This window comes from Triturus cristatus, chromosome 3_2 (genome assembly GCF_964204655.1).
Source record: "Triturus cristatus chromosome 3_2, aTriCri1.1, whole genome shotgun sequence".
NCBI classification, from domain to species: domain Eukaryota; kingdom Metazoa; phylum Chordata; class Amphibia; order Caudata; family Salamandridae; genus Triturus; species Triturus cristatus.
Window position 1 is genome coordinate 1014260753 of NC_140584.1, and position 22996 is coordinate 1014283748.

At 46.5% G+C, this 22996-nt stretch overlaps 1 protein-coding gene across 3 annotated transcripts in view; it reads left to right on the forward strand.

The window, feature by feature from the left end:
- TMEM132E (transmembrane protein 132E) overlaps nt 1-22996 on the forward strand; it is a 1031163-nt gene that overhangs the window by 97465 nt on the left and 910702 nt on the right. Inside the window, exon 1 of one of the 3 annotated variants that reach the window (XM_085649652.1) lies at nt 11001-11320. The exons of the other annotated variants lie outside the window; for them this stretch is intronic. Coding sequence (XP_085505778.1) covers nt 11305-11320 — 16 coding nt within the window. The 5' untranslated portion in view covers nt 11001-11304. Of the gene's footprint in view, nt 1-11000; nt 11321-22996 lie in introns of those variants that run through there. 3 annotated transcript variants of the gene reach the window in all.

Consider the following 22996-nt stretch of genomic DNA (forward strand, 5'->3'; position numbering starts at 1 on the left):
GCGGACAAGGACCAGATGGCAGGGGCTCACCTCTAAAGGACGCAGGTGGGTTGCGCCTTGCGTGGTTCTCATTTGGTTGGGGGACGCGAGCCAGAAGGCCCTTTAGTGCTGGAGCGAGACAACAATCTTTGTCAATAAATTAAGTTCTGTCATCCCTGCTTATAGATTATGAAGTTGGATCAACATAAATAAAATATTGTTCAGTGATCAAAGTTGATAGATATATGTTGTATGAAACTTGAATATTATTTATGATATATTGTCATGTTTATATGTGTTTGTGTATAATAAACATGGCCTTTTATACCCACAGCGCTGGTCAAGTCTTGATATGTGGGTTCTGATGGGGGCGGGCCGGGGACAACCCGGGGGGTCCGTGTCCTATGAACCCGTGCTCGGGTCATGAAGAGAGCGGGGCAGGCCACGTGCTGACTGAGGGAACATCCCCAGGTGACAGAACATGACATGCCCTACAGGCTGTGTGCCAGATAGGCTGGCTCCAGTCTGTTCCTTGAAGACCGGCAGATAGGCATAGAGTTCGGTCAGTGGCATCATCCACTGGCGTCCCAGGAGCAGGGCTTGGTAGAGTGCTGCATGTCAACTTTAGCTCACCAAGAGATACAAGTAGCCCATTACTAAAGAATTTCAACTGAATTGAGTGAGCGCTCCATTTATCACAGTGCATCAGTGCACAGCGGCCAGGGCAGCTGACTCTGGAGCAGGGGGCTCACGATTCGATCCCAGGCTCCGGCGGCAGCTCAGCCCAGCACCATGTGACTCTGGGCAAAAGTTTGCTTAATCTGCCCGAAGGCCCCCAGCGCCTTGGAACCCTTAAGGGTGATTTGTTTGCGCTTTACAAATACCGGATTATGCCAGGCAGTGTGCTTCCTTCCCACTTTTGTGCTGCATGTCACCTTCAGCTCACTAAGGGATGCAGGCAGGAGAAAATATAACAAACTTTTTTTTCCTAATGCACTGCGAATATGGAACAAGAACCAGAACAGATTCAACCTCCTTCCACAAACAAATGAAGAAATCTCTTTTGCACAGCATTCCACCACACTTCAGTATCTTCCCACAAACCACCTTCTGCACTTTCATAGCCTCTAGAATCCTCCTTCTCGTGTCCACTCCTTACCTTGTTACAGCCAACTATCTTGCAACACCCTCTTCGTGCTCTGCTCTTTGTTGCTTTGTAGTTAGGGTTGTGCACTGCCAATCCCAGGCATACACAGATATCAGCATACATGCATGCCCGAGTTAGTAGGATGTCTGGTGGGCATTCTCTGTTAAGAATGTGAGAGACCAAACTTGGCATTCTTCAAAAATGACTCATTTGCATGGAGTTCAATTTAAGACTTTTCCTGAATCCCTATTTTGTGTTTGTGTGGGTTCATTGGATGCCATAACTCTTGGCCCTGGACTCTAAGCTTCCTAGCGTGACTCTGTGCTCCCTCTGTTTGAAGACTCTTTTGATAATCAGGTGTGGATTTGCCAAACTCAAGTTCCTGATAGGAGAGTATTGGGTGCGCTTCCTCAGGTATCCTGAGTATTTGCCCAAACAGACCATGTGAATGGTGCATATAAATTTGACTTCTTTTTTGTATCCACCTGAAAAAAATGGAGCAGGTTGAGTCAAGGTTTTGTATGGTCTCACTTAGGTGAATTTAGGCACATTTTGGTATCCTAATTATGAGAACTTAGTAGTGAGTGATTCTGTTTAGAATGGCAGTAGAGTTTCGCTCCAACATAGAAAGATGCACCTCCCTTTCCAACATATAGTGTGAATTATTGTTTTTCTTCTATTTCTGAGTAATATGCCTCACGTTGGCATTGCGTGATGGTGTGCTGGCATTTTCTTATTGAAGCACATCCCCTGTTCTGCCTCTTCTCCACGAAATTTTTTATTACTACCTCTCACTCCCTGTGAAGGTGTTTGGCATCTTCTATTGTTTTTTTTCTGACCACATAGTAGATGGGTACAGTAATGCCTACATATACCAACATGTAATCAGATGTTATGCTATAAGTGGTGACCCTGCAACACCAGACTAATCCAGTCTTCGCTGTGACTAAACTGATATAAACACTTTTCAACATCTCCCCCATCAATATCTCAACCTCGTTAGATGACCCCACCCGAACCAGATTGGGTGAGGGCACTGCTGGCCCTCTCCAGGATTGAGTGAGGCCACTGCTTGTCCCAATGAAGTGGCCCCCGTCAATCAAAAGATTCAAACAGCTCATGAAGGTTCAACGTATTGAGCTTACTCTGTGGGGGGTGAGTTGGTGAGCGCCACATACTTGTACACCACTTGCCATTGGTCCAGCTGTTGAAGGCACTGATCTGAAGTCTTCAAGCTATTTTTATTACTTGTTTATCCACATTTCCCTTGCACACCTGTTATCAAAGCCATTCTCCATGAGCAATCTTTTAGTCCTCGACACTAAGTGAGAACATTAGTACACGTGAATCCTCCTTATTAAGTGAAAAGCGTTGAGATCAAGCATGCACACTCGTACTGTATCTAAGATTTCATGAAATAAGCTGTCACATGGTCTCAGGCAGTCCGACACCTGAAAATGTTTTATCTAACCAACATTTCGAATTCAAAAGTTTGGGACAGTGCCCCCCAGATAGTTAAGTAACTACCTGGGATCTAACCACTACTAGCATATAGTCTTCTGTCAAACCATGCAATCCTTCGAGTGACGGGAAGCAGCCACTCTCAATAAATAAATAATATTCGCTGTAATCTGGACCTTTCCTCCCCTTTAAGGAGCAAATACTACTGTTGGCTTTTGGGACTTTCTGCAGTCATGCAGAAAAAGGCGGACTTCTCTCCAAAAAGGTGAAAGGCTTGTGTGCATAACTCTTCATGCAGTGGGTGTCTTCTCTTCCTCTTCTCGGAAGCCCTCAAGCATTTGTTTGATCCGTTCAAACAATACCTCGGAAGCACTTCTCCAAGATGAAAGGTGCCACATTGTGACAGGACGCTCGGCTCGCCTAATGGCATGTGCCTTGAAATTGCTACATTTCTTGATGAGATATGTTTTTTCTGCTGCCTCCTAGCAACAGTTGGCCTTTTCAGAAAGTGTGCATTACTGGAAGGTTGGTTTTCACGGATTGATGGAGCAATCTGATATTTCGGAAAAGCATGCCCTCGCCTACCTTGAGATCTGGATTTCCGGAAGGAGCAGCCGTGCCTGGAATGGGTTCATGCAGCAATCCATAGGCAGCAGCAAGATTCGCCTCTGGATGGATTGCGTATGAAAGGCTTCCTCCCAAAGATGAATCTGCGATGAGCTGAGATTAAGCCCTAGCTGTGGTCGCTCTTTAGTTGCACCAGGAGATGGTGGAATGTTGAAGGGGTGTCTGTTTACTGGGCCCTTCCCTTATTACTGGAACATTCTGTAGAGTGCATACCAATGACCGTGTAAATCTTTGTCTAGGCAGCTATTGACCGATGACCACGCTTGGGGTGAGGTGGGTTAGTAAGCCAGTACTGAAACTGCCATTGATAGACCTATGCCCAGGTTGAAGACCCTGAATCTAGAACGTCTGTGGCTCATGTGTTTTTTTTAATCTTGCCTTGTAAATATGTATCTGGGATTTTTTATGTCATTATCATTTTTCTTTTTTAAACCTTCAACTTCAAAAAACAGCTTAACTAATTTGTTGTTGCTCAGAATCCATACTGTCTGTAAATTACTTTTTGGACTCAAGGAACCAAGCCTAGTTCTTTCCCAAAGTCATTCGACTGTGTGGCTTCCCATGGGATTTTTTGCTTGTATCGGCTTTGCTGGACCGGGCCCGGGCCCTTGCCCATGCCCATAAAACCCACACACACCTAACATGATGGAGGCGTTTGAAGCCCACCTCTTGTATGTCAGTGGAGGCAGAGCTAACCTGCGTGTGCACAATGACACTGCAGAGGAAGAGAACAGTAACTATTATCTAAACAATATTTCTCTGCAGAAGTAGGGATCCAGATGACATGAAGTATCTGAAAAGTCAGGGTCTTGGAGCAAAACAACTTCACAAAATGTTCTGAAGACCGTTATGAAAGGTGCAAAGAAAAGCCTTTGCAACATTGTTCAGCCGTAGCAAAGGCTTGGGTGTTTTTTTCACTTTTCACCAGTAAACTTTGTTTGGGTTCACATGCCTTGAAACCCTTTTGCCAGCATTGAGGCTTAGAAAGCGGTCTCTAACAGCAGTGGGAGCGACACCCCCATCCAGCCCGGCTCAGTGTTTCTTAGATCATTCACTGGGAGAGAGCTGTGGCTGAGTGTGAACTGAAACAGTGCCAGTAAGACGGCTGCCTGATGACATCACCAAATAAGACTGACCTTCCTGAACACCAATAGATGGGCCATAGCCTTCACAGCACGGCATTTCCTATGAAGAAAGAAAGTGTGGCATCTCGGCAGGACACGCCGAGGACCTCTTGCCTGTAGAGGCGCTCTCTGTGTTAAAATAAGACTGAAGGGTTCAAGCCTGTCCACCTCTCCTACCTTAGACGTGATGTTTCTAGTACAAGTACCTGGGTTTGGGGTGAAGTTAAGGGTTGAGGGTGCATGGATGCTCAAAGGGTGCATGGACGCTCAACAGCGTCCCCCATTAGAAGTTACGTTTTTAGCGTAATCGAAGTGTAAGCAGACCCCTATAGTCCACCTTCCATCTAAAAGCAGTCTCTCAGTCAGTGTCACAGGGTTTTGAAAGCACCGAGGTTCTAGAAGTGACTCCTCAATATAAGCGGATGTGTGACTGTCCCTGGTAGTTGTGATCCCTCTAGAGGGTTCTTCCTGGTGTAAGCTGAGGTTTGAATATGCCTCAGACCAGGCCTAGCATGCCCCCATACACTCCCCGGGCTCTCCTTCAACTGCAAATTAGGTTGGGGGGTAAACAGAGGCTGAACTCCCCGCTTACTTCTGGAAGGGATGTTTCCCTGTATGTTGTGTTGTGAATGCGTGTTGAGGGTGCGGACGTGCCTCCAACTTCATGGATTAAATGTTGTCCTGCTAGAATACTGTGGGCAAAACATCAAGGTAAGTATTGGTTCTCTCTGCTTAACTCTACCTATATGTACCTCTACTATATGTATAATTTTGCTGTACATAAGCGTGGATTTAAGAATTATAAAAGTCTGGGATGACACTATTAACGTCTATGATATTATAACAGCTCAAAGACCTCTTCCTCAACCGAACTCTTCCGAATTGATAGCTTCCACCCGACGAGACATAGCTCCTCTGCCACAGGAATCTCGCCCAGTGAAGAATATAGACACTTCAACAAGAAGGCGTTTTCATCGCCTGCCTTTTGATTCGCTCCTATGATCCCCTTCAAGCCTTAACAGGAGTCGACACAAGGCAATGCAACTTATTGAAATAATATGTGTCCGATTGCATCATGATAAATGTTGTAAAGCGCTCTGATACCTTCGGGTCTGGCTAGCGCTATATAAGACTCTCACATAAATAAATAACATACCTCCTGTCTGGGGTGAATGCGTGTGGGACACTGACCTCCCCTCTTATCTCAAGAAGTGCATGAAGGATGAACTCACCTTCAGTTCACCTTTCATTGTAAGCTTTAGTGTGAATGTGCGTGAACGATAAACTCACCTCCAGATGAGCTCTCACTGTAATAAGAAGTGAAAGTGTGTCTGGATGACAAACTCACTTCAAAGTGACCTCACTGTAATCGGAGGTGTGAATGTGGGTGGACGCTGAACTCACTTCGAAGCGACGTCTCGCTCTAAGCTGTGGTGTGAATGTGGGTAGAAGCTGAACTCCCTTCGAAGCGACCTCTCGCTCTAAGCTGTGGTGTGGATATTGGTGGACGCTGAACTCACTTCGAAGCGACCTCTCCCTCCGAGCTGTGGTGTGAATGTTGGTGGACGCTGAACTCACTTCGAAGGGACCTCTCGCTCTAATCTGTGGTGTGGATGTTGGTGGACGCTGTGAATGTTGGTGGACGCTGAACTCACTTCGAAGCGACCTCTCACTCTAAGCTGTGGTGTGAATGCGGGTAGACGCTGAACTCCCTTCGAAGCGACCTCTCGCTCTAAGCTGCGGTGTGAATGTGGGTAGACGCTGAACTCACTTCGAAGGGACCTCTCGCTCTAAGCTGTGGTGTGGATGTTGGTGGACGCTGTGAATGTGGGTAGACGCTGAACTCCCTTCGAAGCGACCTCTCGCTCTAAGCTGTGGTGTGAATGTTGGGTGGACGCTGAACTCACTTCGAAGTGACCTCTCGCTCTAAGCTGTGGTGTGAATGTCCGTGGAAGCTGTACACACTTGCGGATGTCATCTCTGAATAAAAGCGCCACTCTCCTCTTCTCTCTAGGAATGCCCTCTGGCTGTAAGCGCCGGTATTCATGCATATTACAATGGAATGCTTTCGCTTTCTAAAATAATGTGGACTTTTCTTCAGTTATTAAAACCATTCATAACGGAGATCTTCATCAGTGTAAAATGGTTGTCTTTTATTCTTTCATTGTGAAACTCTGCCATCACATATTGTGTCCATCAAGTTATGGAAATCAAAAACAGAAACGTTCTGTCTTATTTCTGGTTTCGATATCGCCGAAATGTCAAAAAATGAGTACAAGTGTATTCGTAAACTAAAATTAAGGTTTTTTGTAATAATACCAGGGAACCGGATTGCTCTATGGCAGGGAATTAGGTCTCTGAACATCCATAGAGGTAGTGACCGACAGTGCACTTTGATTGTATTTCACAGAAAACACTGCAGTGGCCCCAAAAGTAAATCATTTTACCGTCGTACAAGACAAAAATTATGTATTTAAACAATCTTTGCGATAGAGAAACACTGGACTGCATGTCTCTATTATCATCATGTAGAAAGGAGGATGAGGTATCATTTACATAAGACTGAGATGCCCAACTCTCTGGCTACGTCGCAACTGAACGACTATTAAGGGTGGGCGGAATTTGCGAAATTGTATTTCGCAAATTATCGCGTAATTGCGCAAAATCTCCGCGAGCATGCGAAACTTTTGCGAAGATTGCTTTTCCCGCCCGTTCGCAATGTGTTTTTGCGTGCTCGTGGGAAAATATATCTCCAACTTGCCCATGCGGTCGCTAAAGGGCGCGGCCATCTTGCTCGCGATGCTTATTTCCTGTTCGCGATCGCAATGACATGTTAGCGATCGCAAACTCTCGCGGGATAGCGCGACCGGCTATCAACAATCCAACATCTTGTGGCACGCGCGAATGGATAGGAAAACTCGACGGCGAACGCAGGGACCCGGTAAGTTGCGACCGCGAGAAAGCATTTTTAAAGCGCGAACATGAAAAAACTTCCGTTTGGCAGCAGGTTGCGAAAGCTTTGACATTTTCGCGCTCTCCGCGGAACGCAAAAATGTCAAAATATTGCAAATTCCGCGAGCGGAACGAAATTTACCGCCCAGGCCAAACGACTATACAAGGAACCGCAGAGCGGTTTCTGCTTCCAGGCGCAAGCATGTGAGCTGCAAGAGGCAAGGCCAGCTATACCTCTTGCACTTGGATCCTGCAGCTCACTGTGCCCTACAACCAGGGCTTTAAGTGGGCAGGGTCTCACCGGGTCTGAGCACCGGCAGGTCTCTATCGGGCTCTGTTTTGTGCCCTGACAGTGCATTGACGGTCCGTTGTTTTCCGGACAGCAGGCACATGAATGTGCGCTGCTCACACTGCTCACTTCTCACTAGTGGACAAGTTACGGCATGATGTCATGCCAGGTGAGCATTGTAGGGGAAGGGAAATCCTTGCTTCTTACATCTCCCATGTGTCTGCTTCTTAAAACACAAGACTCCGGAGCAGCACTATTGCATGGTGTCACCAGGGCTTTAAGTGAAAGCTTTTTCAGTATTATATACAAGCCATAGTTGCTGCTTATTTATCTTAGGCAACTAACAACCATTGACGAAGCCAATAGTCCTGACTTGTTGTAGGTATGATGTTACTTGTTGTATCATATATCTGAATGCAATGACAGAAACAGCAAAATACAAGTCGGGCGGCACACTATGCTAAGCACCAGGGCACAAGTCCTGAAAAAAGAAGTGGGGGGACGCTGACGTCACGACAGGATGTGGCGTCACGAAAAGGTGGCTTGCACCATCAGACTCATTGCCTCCCCTCGCTCACCCCTTAGATGCGATGGCATCAGAGAAGCCAGCGCGTGAGCAGCATTCTGAATGAGCTCCGATCTCGCCCTAGAGAGGCCAAAGAGTGAATGTGTGACTCCATTTGCTCCAGTTATTGAGCTCCCGGTAAAATAAGTGGGGGGACGCCATCCACCCGCATGGTACCCCGACTCGAGCCCTGCTAAGCACAGATTTTTAGCTTATGTGTTTTAAGCCACGCCCTTAATTACATTGGCCACGGCCCTTTGAGAGACCTCATAGTTTTTTCATCCCACTTAAAGCCCTGCTACAACGTACGCTGTTCTGCACTTTTCTGGCCCAGCGAGGCCAAAACAGCTAGCCCCCTTCTGTAGTGACACACAGCGAGCAGAAAACATGATGACCCAGAATGCCGCTAGGAGTATCGGCATAAGTTGCTAATAATGCAATCCTTCTACTACTCACGTTTTTGTTTGCCTCCAGTTCATTGGCGGCTCCTCTATAGGGGCGTTTGGGCGAGGCCCCCCTGCTTTCTCGCAGTGCAAGAAGGCAGAAACATAAATAGTAATAACTACCATTTATGTTTCTGCCTTCTCGCACTGAGAGAAAGCAGAAGTTTCTGGTTGGGGGTGGGCGTTCCTGCTCAAGGGCAGGGAGGGAGTGGCTTGCCCACTGTTGTGCATACTGACTGTTTGGTCGGCCCTGGGACCGACCAAACAGTCAGTATGCACAACAATGGGCAAGCCACTCCCTCCCTGCCCTTGAGCAGGAACGCCCACTCTTCCTTTTTGGTCGGCCCTGGGACCGACCAAACAGTCAGTATGCACAACAATGGGCAAGCCACTCCCTCCCTGCCCTTGAGCAGGAACGCCCACTCTTCCTTTTCTCTATGTAGGCTGCTGCATGCAGCAGCCTACATAGAGAAAATGGCCCGGATGAGGTGCTCTCAGTTTCGCCTCACAAGTTGTGATTGGCGGAGGGGAGGGAGGGCAGATTGCGAGGAGAGCTTCAGCCGGCCGGCCCGGAACTTGAAGGCAGCAGGAGTCAGGACCAGACAGCGGGAGTTGGGACCCATCCAGAAGATGGCGCGGGACGGTAAGTTCTATTTTATGTATTGGTTTTCTATTAAATACCTCCCGCCTCACCCCCATCCACTCCCACCCGCGGCGCGACGACCCCATTTCCAAAAGTAAAGCCGGCTGCGACTGCTGGCAATGGTCGGCATCGGAGCACAATGGCATTCTTCGACGCTGTAGGACATCGATGAGTTAAAGTTACGCATGTATGCATGTTTGCAGTGCATCATCTTAATCTTCTGACACCTATGTCCGTCTACGTTTGTGACCTCGGGTCACATAGTGTGCCACCATCTTGTGGGGGAAAAGCGCTGATGGATAGTGAGCGGCGATTTCATGTCCACTGCTTGAGGTAAAAATAGCCAGGGGGAATATTATATATGAAACAGCTCAGGGAAGCGCGCCTCTCGGCGGCCAGTCCAAATACTTAACGTCTCAGTGGGGTCCTAATGGCGATCGGCAAAGCTCTCGTGTCTCAGAGACCCCCTGCTTTGCAGAGAGAGTAATTTGCTGCTCTTGGTGTTTTGCCTTTTCTCTGGTGTTCCTCGGCCCCTTGCACTATAGTGCTTTACTGTCATATGGTTACAGGCCGCACAGGGAGCGCTGCCAGGTCTATGTGGTAACAGCACACTCCCCTCGCACACTGTTCCTGTCTGGCACAGGGCGACTTGTTCTACTAAGATCGTTGCCTCTTCCGTGGGGTAATTATGTATCTCGCCGTCTGGCACGAGGTCGCTTGCCGCAGTGGGATTGTTGTCTCTTTTCTGCGGAGGCCCTAAGTACAGAGCACACTTCTATTGCACACAACCTGGTGCGCACGCCCACTATAGCCTACAAACAGAAGGGGAAAATCCCTGCCCCACAAACTAAGCCCTTCCTAGCACTATAAAGCAAGTACTGTTCAGTCGGACAATAGCTGCACACGTCATCTAAAGCGCCTAAAGGAGCACGGCTACAGAATCTAACGATGAGGAAACATCTTTCTCTTTGGGATTTTATGTACATTTGTCACTGACTTTTCTGCTATGATGTTGGTTTAGTGTCGAGCAGGAGAGAGTTTGTCGAGCAGCAACAGAGGTTTTGGCTTTGGCAAGTAATTCTGTAAAGGTTCTGCTGGTCGGAGGGAGTGGGTTGAGTGGTGGGATCTTGTTATGCAAGAGGACACACTGACTATGCTTTCACGCCGTGGCACTAGAGAAGACACACCCTCACACATTGAGTTCTCAGACACAAGTTCTTTTCTCTGCCTATAATGCATGCAGAGGCGAGTCTCCCTGCATTCAAGGGAGTCTCTGAATTTTACAGCATTGTCTGGCGACTCCCAGAGATGTGTTTGCCAAGCCACCTTACTCAAATCTGCTTGAAAATGCACCATTTACCAACTCTTCTTTTCAAACTTTTCTTGGGGGATAAACCCCCCCCTGAAGCCCCAGTATTTACGCCTCACCACTTTCAAATTCAAATGTCACCACTTTCAAATGTCACCAGCCGCCACTGCTCCAGTTATTTCGGCTCCCTACGCTTGGTGTGTTTTCAAACTTCTCATTCCCTTTGTTGACTCGCGTGTAGCTTCATCCATGTTGTCAGGGTCCGCGAGCAGCACGCTGTGGGTCCCTTACGTGTACAAGTGGTTTGGCCCAACGGTTACGAGATTCATTGTGTTGCATAGGCCAGAGTGCACTTAAGCCACGCCTCTTTCAGAACTCCCATGATCTCTGCGTCTGCACGTGCCCCGTACGTAACCTCCGCCGCGCACCAGCCTCGCTTCCGCTTCACTGCGAGTCAAACCTTGGCTGTGGTGCCAGGGTGATAAAACCAGCCAGAGCGGGAATGCGCTAGGAAGGCGACATTAAGAGTCAGATGTGCCGCTTTGCAGCCGCCATTATCTGCCTTTTCCATACCCGCTCCGTCAGCTTTTACAGCTCTACAGGCGCACATGCCGCGCTTCTGCCCCGGTGAATGGCACAAATAAATTAGCTTAAGCTAGTAACCTGACTTTTCATTCCCTGATAAATCAGCGGACAGGCCTACTTTTCATCAGTGGGTGAGCTTGAAATGGAGGAAGGCGTTGTAGGAGGCAGCAGGATCATAAGATGTGTCAAAAAGGAGGTAGGGATTCCAATGCATCAAAACAAATTATGCAGCATATTCTTTGGTGGTATAATCTAGGTATTTTGACATTTTAACTCTTATTGACATAAATAAAACTCTTATTTACATGGATGTCTTATAGGCACATTGAGCAGACCCTATTGTAAATCCTCTTCTCCGACAACTAATCATGTTTATCTTTCATGGAAGCAAACCAGCAACATTTTTACATGAGAAACAGATCGAGTGAGGCACAGACAATGTGGCATCTACTTTAAACACCTGCTTGTTTGAAGCCAGTGGCTGTGATGGAAACATGACATTGTGTGAAAAGTGAAGCAAAACATTTTCATGATAAAGTAGGAATCATTTTCTCCATGCATGGATTATATTAATGTTATATGATTTTGAGTCTAGGTCCAACAGAATGCCTTCCAGTAACCTGTTGATTAAGTACGTTTAAATGCCATCTGCAGTTTTGTCATCTCTTTAAATATCTGAATACAGCTGAAAGTTGACGGCTGACTTTTGCAGTATGTTAGGTGCTACCTATTGGCAGCAAGTTTTATAACGTGCTAGCGAAAGCCAGGTTGCTACTTTTAGCTAGGTACAAATTCAAAAACAATTATCCCTTATGTGTCAAGGAAATGTTTTGTTTCACTATTGATTCCTTCATTTTTATAATTCAAACAGGGGCCTTTCAGACTCTAGAAGGATTCCAAACATATTACATTTCTTAATAAGTCAGACGCCTGGATGTGTTCCTGAAAATTATCCTTGCACTATACTGTTCGGCAGGGCTGATTCGCAATGTAAAGTGGTGCATCCAGGGGCCCTGTAGTGTGAAGAAACGGAAACCTTATACTGGCCACCAGTTTACAACATAACCAGCAAGTGCTGAATACACTAAGCTTATCTTGTATCACAAGAAAAGGGTACATGTAGGCTTGTTTTTTGCTGAGTGCAACCTCGTTCGTTCTTTACACAATTCCTTTTCCTCTGGGAGAGAGAAAGGACACTGAGAAAATGGCTTTTGGAGCTGCTATACAAGGTAACATTATAAATAGTTGCTGCATAATATCTTATACTGGATTTGATGAGTGCAAATAGTTTTCTTTCTTAAAACATTTTTGTATTTTCCTAGCACTGGAAATCCTGTTTCGCTCAGTGAAGTTACATTATAAAAATAGATGAGCATAAAAGTAACTAGAGAATATTGCATAATTTGCATTACTGCGCCACATAATTTAGTCAAGCATGCCGCATAATTTGTATTTCCACTGTACGTTTCTAGCGGCCCTACCTGCGAGTACAGACACCATGTGTTGACAGTCGCGGCCAGCATGAATCGTGGGGGGGGGGAACGGGTCACGCAGGGAGGGTTAATTTTTTTTTTTTTTTTTTTTATTAACTTACCTTCGCTCCTCTGGTCCCGGATTCCTGCGTCGCGTCTCCTGCTCACAGGATGCAGAAGCAGGCAGCCTCCCTCTCTTCCCAAACGCCAATCACAATGCAGCAATGGCAGTGTTGTGATTGGCTAGCACGCCAACCGCACAGGCGTCTATGAGGAGGCAGTTTTCTGCTGCTCACAGCCAACATGAAGAAAACAGAGAGTGCTATGACTGGTTTGGTCGGCCCTGGGGCCGACCAAACAGTCAGCGCCCATAACATTGGGCTAACCACTCCTCCCATTTTACATTTCTGCTTCTCGCACTGCGAGAAAGCAGTAGGGCGACGCTCCGATGGCCACGTGGAGGAGCCGCCCCTGTGTGTTGACTAAAGCCGATACAAATGTAATGCAGCTGTTAATGTTCTTCCTGATACACAAATGTGTGTTTAATGAACAAAGAGGAGGGTGCTGCGTCAAGATCCTTAGACCTTATCCTGTGTATCTCTTAACTTGGGATACGTGGGCCATAACCTTTCTCAATCTCAAATCATGCGCTACTTAGAAATCACATTACAAGTATAAAGACTTGATATGATTAAAATTGTGATATATTTTTGTTTGATATATGTGGACAAGTCTAACTTAATATAGACTTGTGGCAAGATGTCTTAGTACTTTTTTAACCAAACACTGAATTAGTTGACAGTTCACAGGGGAATTTTGGAGACCCGTATAACATCGCTTTGAAGGCCCTGCGTACGTAGGTGTTTAGCAGTAGGCAGTGTTTAGATACCTCCAAGCACATCATCTGAAACTGGACCCACCTTCCCTTTCTCTGGATCCTTGCTTCACTGCAGTTTCAGACATTCACCTTTGGGACACCAAAGCTGCATTTGTGTAGCTCGTGCCTGTAATGTCTTTTACCGGCAATGGGCCTAGATCAGCCTCACCCAGCGACTCCCATCGGAATCAGAGATCATTCTTTTTACTTACATCATGAAGGTGTGAAAGCAGTGACTACCAATGCACATGGGCCCTGTTGCATACCTTGCTCGTACAAGTGTCCCATTTCACGGGCATCATCAAAATACCAGGATTAGCTTAAGTGACTTCATGCACCTTTGACCCTTGTTGACCTTTCAGTGTTGTCCCTTTCGTCCTACCCATGGCCCCTCAACATCCTCCTAATTGCTCCTTATGGGCTGGGGAGGTCAAGGTGTTGAGTCATGTGGAAGTAAACATTCATTCACAGCCCTGCTTGCTGTCTGTTCCTTCCACAGCCTTCATAGGCCTGTGACCCAGGAGCGAGAGAGTAGTGGCAGAGACAGGAGGGAGTAGTCCAATCTTCAGTGGAGCCACCCCTCTTGGTATCTATGGACACAAGTTTTGGAGAGGGGGTGCTGCCATCAATGTTACATCACTGAAGTCACAGGGACTGAAAAGTCCAAGCGTCACATAAAGAATAAGCGTGGGAAATGAGGCACGCCCATCCAGCAGGTGAGTGATAAGGTGTTGTGTGTAGGTAGTGCATTTTGGTGCACACTGAAGCACGTTTTTAAATGCCCATACAGTTCATTTACAGGTATTTAAATAGTGTTGTGTGCTAGAAACAAAACTGACATCCATCCTACAGTCACACTCCATCTACCCCAGCAAAATTGTCACACAGTTCACTTTACTACTCCCCTAACTTTGCAGTCAGAGAAGGAAAAGTAAACCGCAATGTACATGTTAGAAAAATAGGCAGCAATTTGTCAGAAGGCAGAGCCTGCCATGTGACCTCTGTCTTTGAAGGCACAGAAATGCACCAGACAAAAACATCACTTGAAGGCATCTTTCACGCTCATTCACCTTCTGAATTCCAGCATTTTAATATGGGGAGTGATCTAACCCAGGTGACCCCCTCCTTCTCATGTCCTGCCGAGTCAACTGGATAGGCCACATCGCCCACCGAGGTCATACTGGGAGGCCTCCAGAGGGATGTCTCTCTTGCAGCGGCGCGTACTGCCCGCATGCGCCTGCAGGGGGGCCTACGGGCGCCATGTTTATTTCCAAGGTAAACGGAGTGAAGGATATACAACCTGGATAATGTCCCGGAAACGCGTTTTACCCCGAGGGATGCCAATGAGGGAAAACGTGAACATGATTGTCGGAGGCCGCCCTTAATCTGCCTTTAACCCCGCCTGGCCCAATCGGCACTTCTCGAACCAGTTCGCGGCCCCTGACCCCCGCTCAGGCTACAGGCTGCGGGCGGTTCAGCAGCAGCAATACTGGACAGCGGCAGCGAGCAGACAGGGAAGCGGGCGCCGCTGCCCAGCGCGGTGGAGGCCGGTACGGGGCTGTCGCAGGGCCTCCTCCCGCATTCCCTGCACGTCCAGCCTATAAAACATCCTCCCTCCAGTCCAGTCTGCTCCGAGCCTTTGCTCGCTTTTTACCCGTAATGTGTGGGAGTTCAGCTGCGTCTCGGAGGACGCACCCCAATAACTTGTTGAAAATTCCGTTAAAAAGAAGCCTTTGTGAAGTGCTTGTGTTTGGTAGGAGTACGCTCCTTCCTCGCCCGTTGTATCGGGCTCTGCTGTGAGGATGTTAGTACCAAAAAGGCAGCTGAGCCTGAACATGAGGCTGGACGTCACAGCGTCCTCCAGGCGGGACCGTCGTTGAGCGAACTCGTTTGATAAGGGATGGATGTAGACTCAACGTGGCTGGCTGGGTGGCTCAGTGAGCTGAACGCTCGCCTCTGACGGATGGGGTGATCTCAATGCCACGAGTTAGAATCCTGGCAGGCTTGGCTCAGGCTCCCATCAATTCCAAGGTCTGTAAATCCAGTACCAATAATAGTAACATCAGTCGCTTATAATAATAATCAGCGTTATTAGTAACAATAATACTAAAAATAATAATTTAAAACTGATTGTCATAGGGCAGCTAAAGCTAGGATGGCATTCATAGATCGAAATGGCTGTAGCACACTTACTAAGAAACAAAATCTGACAATGTTTATAAATGGTTCTGCATCAGTGCCCGCGCAGGTCCGATGCAGTGTTTGCACCCTCCACTGCCTTACTGAACTTGGGTATCCCACTTAGTGTTTCCAAAAAGGAAGAGGTGTGGCGCAGCGGCCAGGGAGGTGCCTGACTCCGGACCACGGGGTTCACGGTTCGATCCATGGCGCCGGCGGCAGGTTAGCCCAGCACCATGTGACTCCGGGCAAAAGCTCGCTTAATCTTCCCGAGGGCCCCCAGCGCCGGGACACCTCTCTCTCCGAGGTACAAATGCTGGTATTTCATTTCATTTCATTACTGGCGAAAGGAGGTCGGGAAAGTGAATTCGAGCACAGCAATGGAGAACTAGAACTTAAAAATAAAATTACTTGACGTGGTCATGATAGTTCCTTAGAAGACTACGAACTATGGCATAAAAATAGACTAAGTTGAAAAAAATTGAGAAAAAACTTTCATCTCTGATCTGTTAAAATATCCATCCTGCGCAGTTGGTGCAGAGGTGAGGTACGTCCCAGACAGCGCCCCAGGACCACAAAGACTATCACCACCCAGTGGATCCCGGCCCCATGACAAAAATGAGGACAAGATGAGAGCAAGCCGTCTGAGAAGCCTCTTATGGCATGTCTCATCACCAAAGCCACTGGCACATTGGGCCATTGCAAGCAGGTGCCAACACAAATGGCCACAAGATAGCACTTGGAAGAAGATTGGAAGAAATTATTTAAACAAGCTTTGGGAAAGTGAATAGTTCTCCCCTATTGGCTTTAGCAATCGGGTGGGAGTGGGTAACGGGCAGTAAGGGTGACAAGTGGGTGGTTAACAGGGTTCGTAGCGATGGGTAACGGAACAGCCAGGCCAGGCCCTCCCTGGACTGGAAACAAGCATCCTAGGCCTGGGTTCGGGGTTTCACCCCTCTTCATCCAGGATAGCTTGATTCCAGTGGCATGGAGAACACTGGACTCACGTCTGAGCATACCCGTCCCACTCGGGTGACAAATGCAAAAAGAACTGTTGATGGATAGAATGCAGAACAATGTCCTACATTCACCCCAGTACAGAGATCTGGGCCTAAATCCATCGTTTTTTTGCTCACCATGCCATTCCAGTTTGAACCCAGCCATATGCAGATCAGTCTTGACCCTGTGCCTCATGGGAACAGTCCAGCCCGAACTGCCAGGCCAGGTCCTCTCTGGACTGGAAACAAGCATACTAGGACCGGTTTCGGGGTTTCACCCCTCTTCAGTCAGGATAGCTTGATTCCAGTGGCATGGAGAGCTCAGTTAGAGGTGCAGTTCCCGCTTCCTTCACATCTTCAATTATGAGACCAATAAGGTGGAAAAGTACTGTAAACTGTCATTGAAGCTGACCAGAGTGGATTTGTGCATGTGCATCCTTTTCGTGGTGCCTGCGCTGGAGCCCTCTAAGTTCCTCTGCCCCACTTGTGACACATGAAGCTAGTATTTCAGAAAGCAGATACACTGTGACTAGCAGTTGCAAAGTAGAAATGTTTTAGGCTCTGTTTAAGAAAACAAAAACTTGTGCTCAAAAGTACTTGTAGCCACTGTTGATCAAAAATGCTTACTTGAAAAAGGTTAAACTTATCCACAAAAGGAAAGAGACGTGTTAGCATGTGTGTAAGTGTGAACCACTCAAGACAAAATGGACACACTTGGGTAAATGTTCCAGTGTAGGCCATACAGATTAAGGTCTTCATCTAAAGTATATTATATTCTGAAGTCAGCCTGAGTCACAAAACTCAAGCAGAAGATGTTTTCCCTCCTTTCCTTTTAATTTAGTTACCCTGTTTCAGTGTGGTGTAATTCACCAATTTTACCTGGATAAATCTGTTGGGGAAAAAGGATTTCTTATTAATTTTTCCAAAAAATAGAAACTGCTCCTTCAATTAAGAGGAAGAATTTGGTAAGAAGAGAGAACATTTCGCTATCCGCTTTCAAAGGGGTAAAAGCCATATTTGTACCTGCACTTACAAAAGTGTTTATTTAAACAGGGCAGAGTCGTTTAGGCGAAGCTAATTAAATAATTCACATTTCTTTCCTTTGCTGTGAACGGTCACTTCTCAGGAGTCATGTTTGTCACTCACATACATTTGCACAAACATTTTACACCAAATCTCGTATTAGGAGTCTCTTGGAATTCCCAGTTTGGGTGGACACAGGAGATCCTGCCTGATCTGGCTACTCCGAGGCCTGCATTAATTTTCTCTGGTGTTTCAGGGATGCAATCGCAGGGTCAGATCTGGCGGAGGATGTCCCCTCCTGGAAGCCCAGTATTGGGGGACTACTATGAAATGAAATACCAGCATTTGTACCTCGGAGAGAGAGGTGTCCCGGCGCTGAGGGCCATCAGGAAGATTAAGCAAGCTATTGCCCAGAGTCACATGGTGCTGGGCTAACCTGCCGCAGGCACCGGGGCTCGAACCGTGAACCCTGAAGTCCGGAGTCAGGCACCCTGGCCGCTGCGCCACACCTATCGGAAAGCAGTGCAGTATCCTAAATTTCCATGGTAATGCTCCATTTAATAAGGGACATCTCGGAATTTTTAAGTAATTCTGCATCCTGTAACTAGAGAAAGCTATGGGATTTATGCATAAACTATTACGTTGTAGCTGGACTGAGGGCTCAGGTGTTGTTTATTCGTGTACCCAGAAGAAGTGTATTTCAACTGGAAAAAACTGTAAATTACATATAGGACCAGGGCGAACATAAGTGTGATTAAAATTTCCCTAATCCTTTATGAATCGACCTTTTACTTTATAAAAATATTTGGGGAAAAGGGTATAACTACAAACCTAAATCTCCAAGAAGAAAGTGAGTCATTCAAGCACCTGGCAAGCCCTATAACCTAGATTCAAAACTGGATCCATTCAGAATAAAAATATTGAAGTGGTCCAATTAGGGAAATCTGAAGAAATGCATTTGGATGGCACCGTGGGTAATGTAAATTAGATTAGGCACTTGAATTATTCTCCAAGTGCATATTCGCCTCTTCCCATTGCCCTGCATTTAATACAGCTGAAAATATTCCACTGCTGGTCTTGTGACTGAGACACATGTTGTCTGGGGGTCTGTTAGGCTTCATTACTTACCGGACAAAACGGTTGGATATGCGTGGAGCTGATATTAATTAGACCAACCTCGCCACCACAACTGACATTATCATATCCGCCTGGCTTGTCTAGAAAAGCAGAGTTCAGAGGCAAGAAGCGGTCTGTGCTGGCGGGAAAATGTACAGTTGACAGAGAAATGATATGTAGGCCCCGACTACAAGGGGCCCACATATTACATGGCCTCCGTGGTGAAATTAGGACAGTTGCAAAATATCTATTGTATGGGGTTGTTAATTACCGTAAACAAGTGCGGCACAAGACGCAGCCACGCATTAGACATCATCTGGGCACGCCATGGAGGGTTCCCAGGGCCTGTCAGTGCCAAGGGCGGGTTGACAAGATGGACACATCTGCAGGAACTACTCAACACATCCAAGCTAGAGGCCTCCTCCGGGCAACACATACACACTCTGGGGTTCCTGCGATTCTCTCTTGTAAAACCGGAAGTGAAAACCTTTCTCTTGCACACAGGCCTCACACAAAGATAAAGCATGAAGAGTAATTTCACCTTCACGTATCGGAGCCATGATATACAAGACAGCAAAGAGTAAGATGATCAAAATATAACTGATTTCTCTTCTCAAAAAATGAGCATGTCACGCATCACCGATGGAACCCCAACCCGCTCCCACAAAACAAAGCACAACTTGTAGGGCCAAAATCGTTTAGTCACTGGTGTTTTATGTGCTGACGTTATGAATTGCAAAGGTGCAAGAACTTCGATGCTCCAGGCGCAAATCAATTTGTTGTTGGAGCAATTCCCACCCACTAATTAAAAATGTTCAGACCTTTTTAGGTTTCCCCTGCACAATGCTTGCGCTGTGCTTGTGAAATCTATTGTATTCAATATATCTTAGAAAGGACTTCTCGTCTTATTGGTCGCTGTGCTTGCTGCTTTACTTTTCCTTTATTTCATTAGTTTAGCCTGTACTCCCTTCTGTGCTTCTCTTATCTGTTTCCCAAGACCCAAGTACTCATTCCTATCTGCAGGTTTGGAGGCCGGAACGTTTTTCTTTTTGTTAAGGCTGCACATTATGCATTTAGAGCGTGCATGCATTTTGTGGTTTCTCTCATCCTGTCTGCATGCATTTAGAATGCGCTTATTACATTCTTGCCCTCCAATGTATTCAAACTAATTATGTTGTATTTTAGACCATGCATTTCTGTCTTTGAAATACCTATCTTGTTTTGTCGACCACGTAATCACTGAAATGGTTTTGTGGCAGCATTATGCATCTTATGCGTGTTTACTGACTGTTGATTTTGGTTTTTTGAAAATGTTGACCTTTCACGCCTTTGTATTAATTAGATTGTTCTTTGTACCATGCATTCTGTGAAAAATTGCCATGGCACCAACACACATTTTATGCCTGTTTGGTACCTTCAAGTTTTTTGATTTAACTTTGGCTCTCTCTTTAATTTATTTCATTTGTGCCTCCGAAGCCTTTCAAATAATAAACTCGTTTTAGGGAACATTTATTTTGTGAAATATTGTCATGGCAAGAGCATGCATTTGATGTGTGTTTGCTGCCTGAATTTCTTTTGCCTTAACTTTGCACTTTGCTTTAATTTAGCACATTCGTGCCCACAACCCCTTTCAAAAAATTATTTCATTTTTGGGAACATTCATTTTGTCAAATTAATACATTAGTGCCTCAGGCACCTTACAAATATTTTTTGTGCTTTTGAGAATACTCATTTAGTGAAATATTCTCATGGCAGGAGCATGCATTTTTTGCTCCCGCACCGCCAAATTCGTTAAAACGACCATAGAATTTTGCATTCGTGTTTTCGTCCCAAATGTGTGAGTGTAAGCTATGTGTCAGTGAAAATAAATGGCGGGTTCAGAACGGTGTTTTATTAAGTGTACATATAATTGAACTTTCTCTCATGCAACCATACAGTGCAAAGGGTGAACTCCTAGTTGTTATCATTGGAGTGGTTGTCCTTTTACACTGTGGCCGTCTTTCATTGGGTAGAATAACAACTTGGCTGGAATCAATATTTATAACACATCCCTGTGCTACAAACTAGCATTTTTCACACTTGCTCTAAGCTACACTTACAATTGTAAGAGTTTCCCCGCCTTTGTTCTGGATTGTCTATGGATCGGTGCAGCCCTAGGCAACAGGCACTTCCAGTATGATCAGGGCACGAGTCGGGGTACACACGGGTGAACAGCGTCCACCCGCTGTTTTCACAAGAATTTTGGCCCCACTAAATAATGTGCACGTTGCCTGCTTTTCTTCTGCAACAAGCAACAACATGAAGGCGGGGAGGGGGCTTTCTTATTTTAGACTCCTGCTGGGCCCATACAAAGGCCGAATTTGAGGGGTCATCAGGCCTCCTTCTGTTCTAGTCTCTTGGCTGGGAGCACTCAGGAGCCTCACACCTAGATGCAAATGCAGCGGAGGGGAAACAAAGGCTCACACCTTGTTAGCACCTCACACATACTTGAGTGGCAGCTTTTCACTTCATTCAGTCCCTGTTTAGGAGATATGCATGCTCTGTAAAAATATCAGATGTGTTGATCTTTCCCAGTATTTACACAAAGCAAATTGCATTTATACAGAGCTTATTTCCCCTGAGTAGGCATTGAAATAATTTAAGTACCACTATTTTTTCTTGTATAGCCCTACTCATCCCAATGCAGGGTGTCGGCGCTTTACATCAACATGTACATATTACATGTACAGTAAATTATATAGGTTTGTAAATGACTGTAGAGGATGTGTTACATAACACTGGTGGATTGCAAGGTATAGAAGTCACATATCATCTTCCATAGCTCACTGTGCTATTATCCTGTCAATGCACTCAAGCGTACGCATGATAGGCCTGCTAAACATATATGTGAGGGCTTGATGCCACATCCTGTAAAGTCGTGGCTTGTGATGCCACTTTCTATGATGTCAGTTCCTGTGATGTCATGTGTGATGTCACGTGCCATGATATCATGCGCCGTGATGTCACTTGCATACTGCCTAACTCGGTTAGTCTCCCCACTTCTGTTTTTTAAGATTTGGGCCCTAGGTATGATCGGCCCTTTGAAGCATGACGTCGCAGTGTGTCTAAACTGCCATGACTAAAGGGGCCTTCCTGAATGCCTCCTGTGGGTGATTGTTAGCAGTGCAGGTCTTGCTAAGAGAACTTCTTTTTTTCTCTTTACCGGACGATCCAGTTATGCAGAAAGTAAAGGTAAATCTTAGAGGAGGTATAGGCACTACTGTGTGCGTTGTGATGTCCCTGCAATGTTTGTGGTGCCTGCTTCCTTTACAATAAACGGGCACCTCTTGTGTGCTTCACTGTGCAGTCAAGCTGCCCACAGTTCCCCCTCCCCTGCTCCCCTCCGTGCCCCGCTGCGCCCTGCGCACCGCTGCCCCGGGCATGCCCTCCGGGCTGGCCTTGGCATGGAAGACTGTATCCGCCCCCGCCCCGCCACCCTCCTTGTTTACATTGTCAGGCCTGGAGTTCGATAATCCCCGTGTTCACCCGGAGAGCGGCATTGATTCGCAGGAGCGCCAGGAGCTGCTTATTTATTTACTGAGTATTGAGTTCTCTCCTCCCCGGCCGAGGCGAGGATGTTACTCTTTGAGCAAGACGATGTACTCGCGCCCCTGGGGCGGTGTGCAGCGCCTGGTTATAAGGAAGTGAGGGAATACGGACGAGGCGGCTGATAAAAGGAGGGCGGCTGGTACTTGGGCATACAGGAAGCGCATAGGACTGGCCAGGAGTGTCAGCCTATAGGCGGTGCACACTACTGTAGAGACTGGCAGGTAACAGAAGGGACTGGTACTTTTGCACAGAGTAAGTAAACACAGGTATAGATAGTGGCAGATAAATGACTGGAGCAGGTATTTGTATAGAGAAATATACACAGGTATAGAGAGCGGCGGGTAACAGAGCTCAACAGGCCCTTCTGTACTGGTGGAGTACAGTCGGGTATGGAGACTGGCACGTAACAGTGGTGATAGGTACTCTGCAAAGAGGAAGTAGTTCAAGTTCAAGTTAAAAAAGGCTTTATTCGATTGATTAATAACAATCATAAAAGCACACAATTACAAATACATAAGCAATTCATATATTAAGGTGCCGCTCGGAGCCTGGCTTGGTCTACGAACTCTGTTCACATCCTACAACTCACCGGAGGCATCTGCTGGGTGCAAAGTGCGGGA